The sequence below is a fragment of the Prionailurus bengalensis genome, chromosome X, assembly GCF_016509475.1.
Source record: "Prionailurus bengalensis isolate Pbe53 chromosome X, Fcat_Pben_1.1_paternal_pri, whole genome shotgun sequence".
Taxonomy (NCBI): domain Eukaryota; kingdom Metazoa; phylum Chordata; class Mammalia; order Carnivora; family Felidae; genus Prionailurus; species Prionailurus bengalensis.
The window spans coordinates 42,480,231-42,495,915 of record NC_057361.1 but is presented as its reverse complement, the minus strand read 5'-3'; the positions used below and the strand labels follow the sequence as shown (position 1 = coordinate 42,495,915).

Here is a 15,685-nt window from a genome sequence, read left to right as displayed (position 1 = left end):
GTACAACATTGGAGGGAACTACACAGGATGTGAATACCATCAGGCAGGGATCACTGGGGGCTATATTAGAGGCTGGCTACCATACTGGATGACATATAATATCTGAAGCAGAAGTACTGGGACAGACATGAAGAATTTTAAGTACAATAAATAAGAGACAATATTAGAATATAAAACCAGAACAAGTGGGACGCCTGGGGGGCTCAGTTGGTTAAGCATCCGACCTTAGGCTCAGGTCATGATCTCTGGGTTCATGGGTTCAAGCCCCATGTCCAGCTCTGTGCTGACAGCTCAGAGCCTGGAACCTGCTTCGGATTCTGTGTTTCCATCTCTCTCTGCCCCTCCTCTGCTCATGTGCTCGCTCTCTCTCTCTCTCTCTCTCAAATTTTTTAAATTTTTTAAGAGAAAAAATAAAACCAGAACAAGTGATATAAAAAGGACCCAAAGAAAATATTAGGTATGAGTATGATAGGAAAAAAGGAACAGAAAAATACTGTAAATGGAGAATATGAAATGGGATGTCAGAAGTTTTAATATAATAGCAATAACACAAATATTTAGAACACAGACACTCATTGGATTAAAAAAAAAAAGGTCCAACAACATACACAAAGATTAAGAAATGTTGAAAATGAAAGGATGAAGAAAGGATACGGCAGACTAATAACCCAAAGAAAGCTGGGATAACCATCCCAATAGCTAACAATACAATTTAAGATCACAAAAGAGAAGGACATAGACTGATTGACAAGGAAGATACGTCTACCATAAACACATATACTCCTAAGGAGTGCTGAACAATACATTTTTAAGCTCGATATATAATCATTACATATATATAAAACACATTCCTTTTCTTTATTTTTTTAAAATATTCATTTATTTTTGGGAGAGCCCAAGCAGGGAAGGGGCAGAGAGAAGGGGACAGAGGATCTGAAGCAGGCTGTGAGCCCGATATGGGGCTTGAGATCATGACCTGAGCTGAAGTCGGATGCTCAACCGACTGAGACACCCAGGTGCCCCTATAAAAACACATTCCTGTATAACCCACCACTTAACAAACGGAGAAGACTCCTTTTATGCTTACACTTAACAATTACAAAAATAGACCACGATAGGGCACAAAGAAAAGTTCAATGAGTTCAAAAGTATCAATATTAAGCATTATCTCTGACCATAATACAATAAAGTTAGAAACATCAAAAAGCTAAAAAAAAAAAAAAGCCCCCAGTTTTGGAAACAAACATTATTAAATAACCCTTGGATGAAAGAAGAAATCATAAAGAAACCTTAGAAATGTTTACAGGGGCTCCGGAGTGGCTTAGTCAGTTAAGCATCTGAGTCTGGATTTTAGCTCATCATGTCATGATCTCACAGTTGTGAGATGGAACCCTTGTTGGTCTCTGAACTGGGCATGGAGCTTGCTTAAGATTCTCTCTCTCCCTCTGCCCCTCCCCACCCCCCCGCGTGCCCACACCTCTTTCTCTCAAAAAAAAAAATTACAACTAGGGGCACCTGGCTGGCTCAGTCAGTAGAGCATGAAACTCTTGATCTTGGCATTGAGAGTTCAAGCCCCACGTTGGGCATAGAGCTTACTTAAAAATATAAATAAATAAAATGTTAAAAAAGAAATATTTACAGCTAAATAATACAACACTACCCGAAAAAAAAAATTGTAGCACACAGCAAAATCAGTTAATAAGAGAAACCTATAGCTTTCAATACTTTTATCAGGAAAGAGAAGTTGAAAAATATACACTTTAAGTCCAATAAAATGATTACTTGTGGGAGGAAGAGAACAACAGTTGGGTGCAGGATTAAAAGAATAAATAAAATGAGGGGTTTGCATGGAACAACAAGGAGGATGTGTCATGAACTGTAAGAATATGATCAGAGATCAGACACTTTGAAAGGCAAACAAGTACTTCTTTTTTCATGGGGGCTCAGATTCTCTGAGGGCTATCTAAGGCCATTATATATGTGGACAATGTGAAATCTATTCATATCCATCCCGGGCATAGGAGGTCTGGATATGGCAAAAGCCAGACAAGTCCATTTTGTGGATGTGTACCATACCGTAATCTGAAAGTTAACAAATCTAGTCTGTGTTGGGAGGGCTGACCCTCAGAAGGGGTTCATTCTATGGATAAGAAATTTAGTTTCTGAGAGCAGACTAACCCGGTCCTCCTTGATGCAGAGCTCAGACACCCTGAAGGCTGGAAAAGACCAAATCATGAGCAGTGAGCTCAGCCTCTGCTTTAGATAATTCCACTGTGTACTGTGAAAGTCCTTTCTGTGGATCAAGGGCTCGGGAACACTGAGTGATAGCAAAAATGGTTCTGTGGATTGGGATTTATTCCCTCTTAAGATTGGAGCATCCTGTTTTGTAGAAGGTATCGCAGGCAGTCTACTGGCAGGGAAATCAAGAGACTGGCTTCAGGAATCTGTCAGATAAGGAGGAGGGCTCAAGTCAGAAATGAGAAGTAATGACGCCAGGAAAAAGGATCCCACGACAGGCAGCTAGCTGTTGGGTACAAAGAAGTAAAAATAGGGATCAGGATTAGACACTGAGAAATCGCAGGGTCTGACGTTAAGGACTGTGAAGGGTTAGAACGGCAGGGACAGTGAGGGATGAAACATCGGGCCCTTCAGGTATATGAGAGGACTGAGAGGTGAAGGAAGTTATCTGAAGATGGTAATTATGTCGTCAGGGCCCTTCAGGAAGACGATTGAGATGGCGAGGGACACGTCGGAACCACGGGGGAAAATCAGGTCAAGGATAGCGAGGGTGATGTCACGGACGGAAAGGGGTATAAGCGAAAGGTCCGAGCGCAAAAGGGATGGAGACCGCTGGGCCAGTGAAGGGATGTGGACCGCAGGGCGCATCAATTACAGGAAGCTTGCCTCCAAGCCCGGAAGCGTGCTGAGGATATTGGTCCGTTTGCTCTGCCGTACCTTCCTCCCACCCCTTTCCACGCCCCCTTACCCTTCGCACCGCCCTTGCTGGCTTCAGCCAATGAACATGCACGCTCGTGCGCGCGGGGGACGTTCCGTGACGTACTCGCTACGTAGGCTTTATCAAGCGTCTTCCCGCGCGGCAGACTTCCCAGTCTCTCTTCTCAGCGGCGGTAGCTGTTCTTCTGGTCGTTTTGCTTAACTTGCAGGTAAGCAGTGCATGTCTTGCGGGCTAGCTGCTCCTCGCCTCACTGATGTTTGCTGTGCCGGCTAGGAGCGAGGTGCACCAGTGGGGAGAGCAGCGGCTTCTGACACGTAGGCTTGGGCTTCTCCCGAGTGGGCGGGTCCCGTGCTCAGGAGTGAAACTTTGCTGTTGGTGGGAGGCTGGTGTGCTATATCCGAGTGCGAGGAATGCTGGGAGGGGTTGGCGACGTCTGAGGCGGCAGTGGCCGCGCGACAGTCAAGTTTGTGGGCTCCTCTTCCCCCACGTGACCGGCGCCATCTTGTTCTCCGGGCACTGAGGGAACGCGGGGATGTTGTGGGCCTGCGCAACGGGACAAAATGACGGGCGTGGTGGTGGAGGGTGGTCTGGGCATGCGCGAAGGCGGGCCGCAAATGGCCGCTTGCCTGGTCCAATACCGCGGATTCCCGCCTTTTCTGCTCGTGTTCTCTCTTTAGTTGCCTCTTGTTTACTGTCTACTTTTTATTGCCCCCTTTTTTTTCCCCGTTCTTTTTTATTTTCAGCTTTTTTCTTCCCATGTCCACGGTTTCTCCCACCTTTTTTTCATATTCCCCGTAGTATCCGAATTGACTGCCATGTCTTCTGAAGAAGGGAAGCTTTTCGTGGGAGGGCTCAATTTCAACACCGATGAGCAGGCTCTGGAAGACCACTTCAGCAGCTTCGGTCCTATTTCTGAAGGTGAGACATGAGCCAGATGCGTGATGAGTGGGGTATTTGTGAAAGTCTTGGGAGCCTTGCATTTCAAGAAATATAAGAAAAATCAGGACCCTAGGCTTTTACATTTTTGCTTTTCCTGTTGCTAGGCCTAAGGTGTAGTTTTACAGGAATTCCATAGTTTTCAATTGAGGATTGGTGGGAGATGTTCATTGTCTACCCAATGGTCTTTTGTCGCTTTCATTTCTTTTTACCCACATTCTCTCTCCTTTCCCCCAGTGGTCGTTGTTAAAGACCGGGAGACTCAGCGATCCCGGGGTTTTGGTTTCATCACCTTCACCAACCCAGAGCATGCCTCAGATGCCATGAGAGCCATGAATGGAGAGGTGAGGCCTCCTGCCTGCATAGGGGCCCTGCCCCCATCTGCCACTTCCAGCATTCTTTCTGTTTTTCCTTCTGTGTCTGCTAGGGGCAGCGCGGCCACCAAACCCCGCAGTGCCCACTCACAGGAGCGTGACTGCCTTCTGTTCTAGGGGGTGGAGGGCAGCGGCAGACAGAGCCGGGCTGCCTGGGAGGCGACGACTGGTCCTGCATGAGGCCGAGAAGCCACCTGTGGATGGTTGACCTGCCCTGGGCTTAGGTAGTAGAGTCTGCAGACCTGCGGGCCTGGCCCGGAGAGGACCTCGTGAGTCTTCTGGGATGGACTCTGAAGTCTCAAACCAAGAGAGGTGTCTGTCTAGCCCTAATAGTGGGGCAGCTTATAGGAGTGGGGAGGAGAACTCGGCCTGAGTTCAGTCAAGATGTAAGTAGTAGCAGGGGGAACACGGTGGATTCAGGTCATTTTGTGGGGTTCTATAGCTCCTGATAAAGCCATTGTGGTCAAAGGAGCTTGTTCTGGAACATGGCACCCAGAACCTGGTGCCCAGCAGGAGTTTCTGGGCTCTTTTGCCCACCTGCCCTACCCATTCTTCCCTTACCACTGTCCTGTCTGACCACCAATCCATCCTCCTTGTGTCTCCCCACACCTAGTCTCTGGATGGTCGCCAGATCCGTGTGGATCACGCGGGCAAGTCGGCCAGGGGAGCTAGAGGGGGTGCCTTTGGGGCCCATGGGCGTGGTCGCGGCTACTCTAGAGGTAGGTGCAGTGGTAAGTTTGGGTATGGGAGGGAGCCACTTGTTAGTGACCTTTGTCTGGACAACTGTCTTTTAACTTTTTCTTGATCTGCTGTAGGTGGTGGGGACCAGGGCTATGGGAGTGGCAGATACGACAGTCGACCTGGAGGATATGGGTATGGATATGGATATGGATATGGAAGGTCCAGAGACTATGGTGGCAGGTGGGTAGCCAAGGGACTGGGGTACTCTGGTGGCGCTGCTTCCTTCTTAAGAGCTCAGCTGCCTGGGAGTTCATACGTGCCCATTTTAATGTTACTAGCATTTGTTTCTACAAAATGCAATGAAAGTATAAATATGAAATTTAACACGTTCTGGGTTCTGTATAGCGCATTAATTGTAAGATGGCGTAGACATAATGTACATAACACGTATCATTTGTTAGTTGTGTATATTGCATTTATGCTGTAAGTATCCTACACGTAATTATGTGATTTCTGTACAGTATTCATGTGCTTGAATATATCCCATTTTACACACTGAAGCGTATGTTATAATACGTCAAAAATGACAGGATATGTAAATAAGTATGATTGTTAATATCAAGGTGTATATAATACATTCTTGTTAATGCTGACGTGTGTTTTTTCCCAGAAGCCAGGGCGGTTATGACCGCTACTCAGGAGGAAATTACAGAGACAATTATGACAACTGAGATGAGGCATGTGCACCTAATGTAGGTGAGGCTTATATGTTGCCACTGAGCAGACCTCTGTCCACCAGCCCTGTCCTGTTCATTCACTCCCCTTCTGCCTGCACATTCTTCACCTGTCCCACCTGACACCATTCCTAGGCCTCTTTGTTCTCAGGTGCCTTGTCAGGGCTAGTCTGCTGGGGGTGGGGCATGTCTAAAAACTTGTCTCCCCTATAATCTACACTTGCTGGGCATGGAGGAGATGAAGCGGTATTGCTGTTGTCCAGCCTTCAGCACTCCTTGTCAACCCTGGGAGGTGAGCATGTTTGCCTGTGCCTTCCCAACATTACAATTCTCCCCCTTCTTGCTATTCTCAGATACACAAGGAATAAAACTTCTGATCCAGGATCATCCTTCCAAATGGCTGTATTTATAAAGATTTTTGGAGCTGCACTGAAAAATCTGTTTAGTACATCAACTTCTATTTTTGAATTGAGCTCCCAAGGTAGCTTGTTACAAAGACCTTTTAGAAAGTTCCATATGTCTTTTAAAGTTTTTCCTCCCATTTAAAGACAAGTCCTGGGACATTTGTAGAGTCTGAGTATTTTTCTTTTTACCAGTTTTTTAGTTTGGGCTCTCAGGATTACGGGCTATGGCAAAAAATGGTCACTTTTTTTTTTTTCAAATGATGTGCATTTAGGAACATTTAAAAAACCTGTATAAATGTTTATCGTGATTAGGAAGCAATTTCTAAATGCAGCTGCAAGAACATGATTAGAGGTGATTTGGGGTTTTTTTGTTTTTATTCAAGGTCACCACCCTGATACACAGAAGTTTCTTAGAACTTGTGAATGTCCTTTTCTTTAATACTGGAAGAAAAAATACTCTGTTGTGTTTCACTTAGCATTTAGGATGTCTTTCACGGAGCTGATTAAAAAGTTGAAATGTGAAAACTGATACTGATAGTGCTTTTTCTTTGTTCAATCTAGTTTTCAAACTTAAAATAGGAGATCAAGAGGGGAGGCTTTCAGGAAGGAATTTAGTTGGGGGGTAAGCAGTGGTTGCCAAAAGAGTCTCTGAGTTTGGTTGGGATATATATACATGAAGTGTGGGGGTGGGTCCCTGAGATGACCTCTTCCATTGTTTTGAATACTGTCAGCTTGGGAATCAGACTGCTTGGGTTTGCATCTCCCTAGTTTCTCTGAGCATCAGGTGGGTGCCATCACAGGATTGTTCTGAGAATTAAAGCATCAGATGGGATTTAAACATTGGCATAAACAGCATTTCCGGTTTCTTTGAAATGTTGAAAGTTTATTTTGAGAGCACAGGGGTGGGCAGAGAGGGCGAGAATCCCAAGCAGGCTCTGCTGTCAGCGAAGAGGCGGACACGGGGCTCAAACTCATGAATCTGGAGATCATAACCTGAGCCAAAATCCAGAGTTGATGCCTAACCCACTGAGCTACCCAGGTACCCCAGTCTGGTCTGCTTTTGTACCTTAGCTCGTCTTCATTCCTCAGTCCTGATTCCAGTGAGTCTGTGGCTTCCACCTGGCTGATAGAAAGCCAAGTACCACCAGATTGTAGGTTCCAGAACATCATGAACGGCCTTATTCCCTCATTTATGCAGAGTGTTAGTGAACTCTGTGTGTTCCCTCAAAAGTCCTATGTTAAAATTCTCCCCTCCCCAGTATGATGGTATTCTGAGTTGAGGCCCTTGGGTGGTTAAGATTAGGTGCGGTCATAAAGGGTGGTGCCTTCCCTCTTCTGTTCTCAGCCATGTGAGGATACAAGAAGAGGGCTTTCACCATAGCTAAACCGAGCTGGTACCCTGAACTCAGACTTCAGCCTCCAGAACTGAGTTTATAAACCACCCAGTCTGGTATTGTTACAGCACCCTGACAGACTATGGGTTCCTGTATTGTGAGAGTCCCAGTAGTGGAAGCCTCCTGGTCCCAGCTAGTTGGGACAGGCCTCAAGGACCATTTCACCCAAGCAGTTGTGAATCTTCTTTAGCAGGTGGAGAACTTCTCAGAGCTGTCTGGCCCACTGAGCCAGGACCAGGTAAAGGCATGGCTACCACCACCACTTGGATATTGGGTATTTGAGGAGATATTCTGTGCTGGGTCTTTGGAGGGCTAAGGCAGTGGAGGCTGGCAGGAAGAATACCACTACCGCCTTGTAGATAGGCTACAGCAGGGGGCACCTCTGCTCCCTGCCTGTCAGGAAGTAAAACGTCCTCACCCTTGACGTGTCCCAAGACAGGATCCCATAACCTACCACAAAGTTACTGCAACAAAGTGATCTAAGTGAAGCCCATGAAGACCATAGCTTCCTACACCTAAAAAACTTGGTTGACCTGATCTGTTCTGATGTTAGAAGTTACCTTAACAGGGGTGTCTTGGCTGTCTCCAGTCTGTACAGCATGTGACTCAATCTTGGGGTTGTGAGTTCAAGCCCCACATTGGGCGTAGAGCTTACTTAAAACAGGAGGTGCCTTGTAATCAAGCCCAGGGAGGCCCAGTCTCTTGCTGTTTATTTGCTCTAAAGAAAAAGGCTTAAGAGGACTCCTGTTGGTTTTCTTTGTAATTGCCAATCCAAATTCCCAGGTAATGGGATGCAGACCTATCAGTCAGTCCTCTGCTTTCAGTTTGACCAGAAGTTACCTAGTGTTCTCTAGTGTGCAAGTTCCTCAAGAACCCATGGAGACCAGAACTCCGATGCAGAGGTGCCTTGGAAACCTCTGTCCTAAGGCCCGTGAAGGCCAAGTAAGTCCTTGGCTTGCAAATATTTCAAGCCTTGGATCTTGCCTATACCCCAAATTTTGATACAAACCTCTACTTTAGACACCCTGCCTCCTTACCCCTTCCAAGAATAAATCCAAGGCCCTGCTCTTCCCACTCCATGTGAGCTAAAAACTGTTTTCAGATCTTGCTTCACAGTTTAAATTTCTGTGCCTCAGGCTCAACAGGTGTAAAATGGGAAATGATAATGCCCACTTCATGGACTTTTAGAACATGGCAAATTACTGATAGTACACCCACACCCATGCCCCATGCACTCTGGATTTGGGGGGTGTAGGAAATTTTTTATTTTGAGAGCAGGGGAGGGACAGAGAGGGAGGGAGACACAGAATCTGAAGAAGGCTCCAAGCTCTGAGCTGTCAGCACAGAGCCCGATGTGAGGCTCGAACCCACCAACCATGAGATCATGACCTGAGCTGAAGTCAGTTGCTTAACCAACTGAGCCACCCAGGCGCCCCATACTGATGAACTCTTAAAACCTCTCTCCTCGCCTCGTGGCGCCTGGGGGGCTCAGTCGGTTAAGCGTCCGACTTCAGCTCAAGGCATGATCTCGCAGTTTGTGAGTTCGAGTCCCACATCGGGCTCTGTGCCGGCAGCTCAGAGCCTGGAGCCTGCTTTGGATTCTTTGTCTCTGTCTGCCCGTCCCCTGCTTGTGATTGCTTTCTCTCTCTCAAAAATAATAAATGAATCAACTTAAAAAAAAAAACTGGCCTATAAAATGGAGATAATAAAGGGAGCCCATTAAATGAGTAAAGATACAGGAAGCACCTAGAACAGTGGTAGTTAGATGTGGTCAATAAATGTTAGCATTTGTTAAGTGTGACAGGTAATAGAAGGGACATAGCAATTTTACAGTTTGAGCAGTTATTGAAGGATGTGCAAGAGAGACAATGGCTGGAACCTAACCTGATAGAGGAAGAACAACAAGAGGCAAAGTTGCAGAGGAAGTCTGAAAGCAGCTAGTAGCCATTGTGGGTTTCAGTGTGGACCTACCAGCGCAGGAGGTCAAAGAGACAGGAGTGGAAATGGACTTGAGACTTGCTGTTGGGGATGTACAGAGAAAGGAGAAGAATGGAGCACTCCGTCAACACTGCCGGCTGGTTACCAGGGGTTGGTGGTCTCCAGTATCCAGAATAAGAAAATTAATCCAGTTCGACTTCTTCCCTGAGTCCAAATGCTAGTTTTCATGTCTTCAACTTCTGTAACCACAGACGGTAAACCCCTCCAGGGTGCACTTCCCTCATCTTCAAAGTGGCGCTAAATGTCACACCTTTCTCATTGGGGTGGTTGTGACAGTTACAGAAGATGGATGTAGTCAGAGCCTGGTAAGTTCAGGCTGTCCCCAAAACCTGGCTGGGGTGCCTTGACATTTTGAAAAGCAATGAGATGTAGTTCAGTGTATTAACAGAACAAACAAGAAGAAGCAAGGCCAGGAACTATTTACCTATATTGCCGAGGACTGAGGTACCTAAACCCAGGGTCCAGTCTCTCCCAAGCCCATGATCTGGCCACAAATCCTTCACCAAGTAAATGGAATTGAGATCTTAAGAGCATAGGGACCCCATTTCTAGTCCTGTGAAGTGATTTCTGCCTCCTCTCTGAGTCAGTCATTCACCAGCTTCACCGGCCTTATCTGCACATTCAGCCTCCAGAGCTGTGTGTATCTGGCTCCTTTTCATTCAGGTTCTAGCTTAAACTTATTTCCCATCCCTCCTCCTTTCCCCCAACAGCTCAGCAACACTAACCAAACTCTGACTTTTTTAAAAAAAAAATTTAACATTCATTTTTTTGAGAGAGACAGTGCAAGCAGGGGAAGGACAGAAAGGGAAACACAGGATCCGAAACAGGCTCCAGGCTCTGAGCTGTCAGCACAGAGCCCGACGCAGGGCTCGAACTCACAAATGGTGGACTCATGACCTGAGCCAAAGTCGGACGCTTAACTGACTGAGCCACCCAGGCACCCCTAGGTGTGCTGTTTTGACGGGGCACATGCACCCCCATGTTTATAGCAGCACTATCAACAATAGCCAAAGTATGGAAAGAGCCCAAATGTCCATCGATGGATGAATGGATAAAGAAAATGTGGTATATATACATATATATATATATATATATATATATATATACACACACACAATGGAGTATTATTCGGTGATCAAAAAGAATGAAATCTTGCCATTTGCAACAACATGGATGGAACTAGAGTGTATTATGCTAAGTGAAATAAGTCAGTAAGAGAAGGACAGACATCATATGATTTCACTCACAGGTGGAATTTAAGAGAACAAAACGGACATAGGGGAGGGGAAGGAAACATAAAAACAGAGAGGGAGACAAACCATAAGAGACTCTTAAATACAAAGAACAAACTGAGGGCTGCTGGTGGGGTGTTGGGTGGGGGGATAGGCTGAATGGGTGATCGGCATTAAAGAGGGCGCTTGTTGGGATGAGCACTGGGTGTCCTATGTGAGGGATGAATCACTGGATTCTATTCCTGAAATCATTATTACGCTGTATGTTAACTAACTTGGATTTAAATTAAAAAACAAATTAGATTAAAATATATGAATGAATGAATAAACAACGACTTGCAACCATGCCACACCCGTGCCCTTACACAGGCTCCCAGGGCCACATGTGTACCCACATCCATTTCCACCCCACCGTATGCACCTGTTTACTCACATTTGCACACGCTTGGCCGCCCAGGGTATATGTGCCCAGACCCTAGACACATAAGCCTGGGCCACTGGGCTCCCCTGCACCTGTGTGCTCATACATAGCCATGCATGTGCACCCTCGGGTACACATGTACACACCTAGACACAGACACTCAGGCGTGCATCCGTGGCCATAGGGGTTTGAACTGGAATCTCATGCACAAGCATGTCCTCATGTCTATGCACAATTGCTTTTCACAAACACCCTTGTCAGGATACAGGCCCGTTTGTATCTGCTGGGCTTTTCTGCACCTTAGCATCTCCTGTAGCCAAAGCAGCACAGCTTTAACGCACACACGTACCACATACGCATACACGTATGGAAGCATTATAAATATGCACACAGAGGCATAAGTGCACCATGCACATACGCGCATAACGTTACACATGCTGATACGCACACACACCCAGACACACATCCATGCAGGCACGCACACACCCAATTGCCCTTTGAGCCTCTCATTCACCAGCCCAGCCCAGCTGGTAATCGGTCCCAGATCCTGCATCTGGCAGAAGTTTCACATGAGATGTGACCCACGATTCACTCCAGCTTTCCCCAGCCCCTGTCACCTAGAGAGACTCCAACATTAGTCCCGTCCGTTGGGCTCCCACCAGGCCTGAGATCACACCATCATGGCTACTCTCCTGAAGCAAGGCATTGATGGCTCTAAAACTGCACATGTGTTCTGTGGGAGAACAGTCTGGCATGATCCAGTTTTGGGTGGGGCTTTAGAGGGAGACGTGGGGCAGTTCTGAGATCTCCCAAACCATTCTTACGCATACTGCAGCATGGCCCAGGATGTTGTGTGGACACAGCTCCTGGAAACTGATCCACGAGAGTGCTGCGGATTTCATCCCTGGGCTTCCCCCGGGGCTGTACATCCCCTCTGTGAGCTCCAGTGGCCCCTTCATACCTAGACAAGGAAGATATGTCACATTTTTCTTCTTTCACTTGAACACTGCTGCCCTCGCATGTGGCCAAGATGAGTCTTCTGAAGTCAGATCTGAAACTGAGAAGCAATGTATTGGTTTGCTTGGGCCGCCATAACAAAATACCACAGACTGGGTGGCTTAAACAACAGACATTTATTTCCTCATAGTTCTGGAGGCTGGAAAATCCAAGGTCAAGATGCCATCGGGGTTGGGTCTGGTGAGGCTTCTCTTCCTGGCTTGTAGACGGCAACCTTCTAGCTTTGACCTCACATGGTCTTTCCTCTGTGCCCGTGTGTGCAGAAAAAGTGCCTGGGGATTTCTTTCACTTCCCTTATAAGGCCACCAGCCCTATAAGATTAGGGCCCCCCTTATGACCCCATTTAATCTTTATTACCTCTTTAAAAGCCTGATCTCCAAATATAGTCATGTTGGGGGTTAGGGCCCCAACATATGAATTTTTTTTTGGTACAGGGGGCACAATTCAGGTCCTGATAGTCAACAAAGCACTATGTTGAGTTGCAGCAGTATGACCACGGCTCCTTCTTTTCCTCAGGTGCATTCCTGAGACAGGTCTGTGCAGAAACCACGTGGAGATGAGGCACAATCACAGCACCCCTCCCCTTTTTAAAGATTTTATTTAAATTCCAGTTAGTTAACATACGGTTTAATAATAGTTTCAGGTGTACAATATAGCGATTCAACACTTCCATACAACACCCAGTGCTCATCACAAGTGCCCTTTAAAAAAAAATCTTTAGGGGCGCCTGGGTGGCGCAGTCGGTTAAGCGTCCGACTTCAGCCAGGTCACGATCTCGCGGTCCGGGAGTTCGAGCCCCGCGTCAGGCTCTGGGCTGATGGCTCGGAGCCTGGAGCCTGCTTCTCATTCTGTGTCTCCCTCTCTCTCTGCCCCTCCCCCGTTCATGCTCTGTCTCTCTCTGTCCCAAAAATAAATAAACGTTGAAAAAAAAATTTAAAAAAAAATCTTTATTTATTTTTTAAGTAATCTCTGTGTCTGACGTGGGGCTTGAATTCATGGCCCTGAGATCAAGAGTCACATGCTCTACTGACTGAGCCAGCCAGGTATCCCACGAGTGCTCTCTTTATAGACAAAGAATTCTCTATTGCTTGCAAAATATTGCATATGAGAAGTTACATTTATTGAGGTATACTTTATTATTATTATTCAAAAAAAATTTAAAAAAAAATTTTTTTCTCAACGTTTATTTATTTTTGGGACAGAGAGAGACAGAGCATGAACGGGGGAGGGGCAGTGAGAGAGGGAGACACAGAATTGGAAACAGGCTCCAGGCTCTGAGCCATCAGCCCAGAGCCTGACGCGGGGCTCGAACTCCCAGACCGTGAGATCGTGACCTGGCTGAAGTCGGCGCTTAACCGACTGCGCCACCCAGGCGCCCCTATTCAAAAAATTTTTTAATATTTATTTTTGAGAGAGAAAGAGAGAGACAGAGCGTGAGTGGGGGAGGGGCAGAGAGAGAGAGGGAGAGACAGAATCTGAAGCAGGCTCCAGGCTCTGAGATGTTAGCACAGAGCCCAATGCGGGGCTCGAACTCATGAACTGCGAGATCAAAACATGAGCTGAAGTTGGACGCTTAACCGACTGAACCAGGCACCCCATATTATTTTTATTTGAGAGAGAGAGAGAGAGAGAGAGCATGAGCAGGGGAGAGGGGCAGAGGGGGTAAAGAGAGAATATTTTTTAATGTTTATTTATTTATTTTGAGAGAGGGGCAAGAAAGGGAGAGAGAGAGAGAGAGAGAGAGAGAGAGAGAGAGAGAGAGAGAATCCCAAGCAGGCTCCACACCACCAGAACAGAGCCCAATTTGGGGCTCAGACTCATGAACTGCAAGATCATGACTTGAGCCAAAACCAAGAGTTGGACACTTAACCAACTGAGCCACCCAAGTGCCGAGAGAGAGAGGGAGAAAGAGAGAGAGAGACAGAGAGAGAGAGAGAGAGAGAGAGAGAGAATTTTTTTGATATTTTTAGCATTTTTATATTTATTTACAATAGTAAGTTTTTGCATTTTACCAACACTTTAGTGAAATTCTTAAAGATTCTAAGAGATTTTCACTGGCCAATTATATCATTTTTTTGATTAAAAATAATAATTCCTCTCCTCCTTCCACTACTTAGGTCTCTTATTTCTATTTCATATCTTATGAGTGTGCCAGAATATTCAGAAAATGTTATATAATATTTAAGATGGGACATCCTTTACTTTTCTTGCTTGAAAATTTTAATGGAAATGCCTTTGGTGTTTCACCATCAAACATAATGTTGGTTCTTGGCTAAAGAGAGACACTGCTTATTCAAATTGAGGAATTATCTTTGGTCAAAACTTAAAATAATTTTTACAAAATAAATAAATACTGAAAAAATTAGTGAGCATCGAGTTTTGAACTTACAACTATTCTTTAAAGCAATTGGAAGAGACTGAAACATATTTTTAATATAACTTGAGGGTGTCCAATTGGATTAAAATCTTTCACCACATGTAGGAAATTGCTCTTTTTCTCTTCATTTAAGCGTAATAATTCAAGTACATGCTTTTGAATATTATGCTCATTCAATTATTTTTGAGTTTCTGTCACACATATTTTTCCCCTGTAGGTTATAATACATCAAATTTGATTAATGCAGGAAGCTCTGACAGATATTTTAGTGAGTTAATTTGTACCTCTTAAATGTTTGAAATTTATATAGTTAGTTGACATCCTGGCTCAGGCAATAAAATACTGAGAAATACAAATACAAGCTTGTTCTTAGTCAACGTATGTTTTTTTTGTATCAGCACCATAAAATTCCACACCTATAATTTTTTTTCTTATGCTGTAATCTTATTGGAAGTAAAAATTGTCGTAATATGGATTTTTCTGAGTTAAAAAGTAACAACCTAAAGACCTAGTTTTGCTTGATTTGCTTAGCTTTTCTGGTTTCACCTTTAGAGAAGATCCTTACAATAAATCTCTGTTTTGGTATCTGCATTTGAAGATTTGCCTCTAATCAGTTTTGTGGAAAATGTGTAGATTCTCTCTAGTCTTTAATTCATTGATTCACAGCACTTATCGAACACCTGCTTTGTGCTCTACATGCTTGAGATAATTCATGAATAAAACAGAGATCCCCATCCTAGAGAAGCGTACATGCCCACAGACAATAAACAGGAAATATGCACATGAATTATGTGGTATGTTAGATTCGACATGTTATATGATAAGGAGTTAGGGGCAGAGAGGAAGTGTAGATTGTGGTATAAAAAAAGTTGAGTGAGAGAGAGAGACAGAGAGACAGAGAGACAGAGAGACAGAGAGAGAGAGATAATCTCAAGCAGGCTCCATGGTCAGTGCAGAGCCCAATGTGGGGCTGGACCCCACGACCCTGGGACATGACCTGAACCAAATCAAGAGTTGGACACTCAACTGACTGAGCCACCCAGGCGCCCTAATTGAGGTATATTTTACATACAGTAAAATTTCCCCTTTGTACCATACCGTTCTCTGAGGCTTTGCAAACAAAAATGGTCAGCTGACTGGCACCACTCCTAGTGTTACAGG

General features: G+C 45.3%; 1 protein-coding gene across 4 annotated transcripts; it reads left to right on the top strand.

Annotated features, from left to right (window-relative positions):
• The first annotated feature begins 3,032 nt into the window (after positions 1–3,032).
• RBM3 (RNA binding motif protein 3) lies at positions 3,033–6,611 on the top strand. 4 transcript variants are annotated; one of them, XM_043571714.1, is made up of 7 exons: positions 3,033–3,164; positions 3,755–3,874; positions 4,130–4,236; positions 4,880–4,985; positions 5,082–5,187; positions 5,621–5,699; positions 6,035–6,611. In XM_043571714.1, the coding sequence occupies exons 2-6, from the start codon at positions 3,772–3,774 to the stop codon at positions 5,676–5,678; spliced, it is 480 nt and encodes a 159-aa protein (XP_043427649.1). In that variant the 5' UTR covers positions 3,033–3,164; positions 3,755–3,771; the 3' UTR covers positions 5,679–5,699; positions 6,035–6,611. The 4 variants fall into 4 exon arrangements, with proteins under 4 accessions (XP_043427649.1, XP_043427647.1, XP_043427646.1 ...); XM_043571712.1 differs by having other exon boundaries at positions 3,034–3,164; positions 5,621–5,703; XM_043571711.1 differs by having other exon boundaries at positions 3,034–3,164; positions 5,618–5,699.
• The last annotated feature ends 9,074 nt before the right edge of the window (positions 6,612–15,685 follow it).

Bases quoted from the DNA above. Each gene is read 5' to 3' on its own strand.
- RBM3 (XM_043571711.1), top strand. From the start codon at position 3,772: ATGTCTTCTGAAGAAGGGAAGCTTTTCGTGGGAGGGCTCAATTTCAAC. The intron at 3,875-4,129 runs GTGAGACATGAG...CCTTTCCCCCAG, and splicing joins CTTCGGTCCTATTTCTGAAG to TGGTCGTTGTTAAAGACCGG. The intron at 4,237-4,879 runs GTGAGGCCTCCT...CCCCACACCTAG, and splicing joins TGAGAGCCATGAATGGAGAG to TCTCTGGATGGTCGCCAGAT.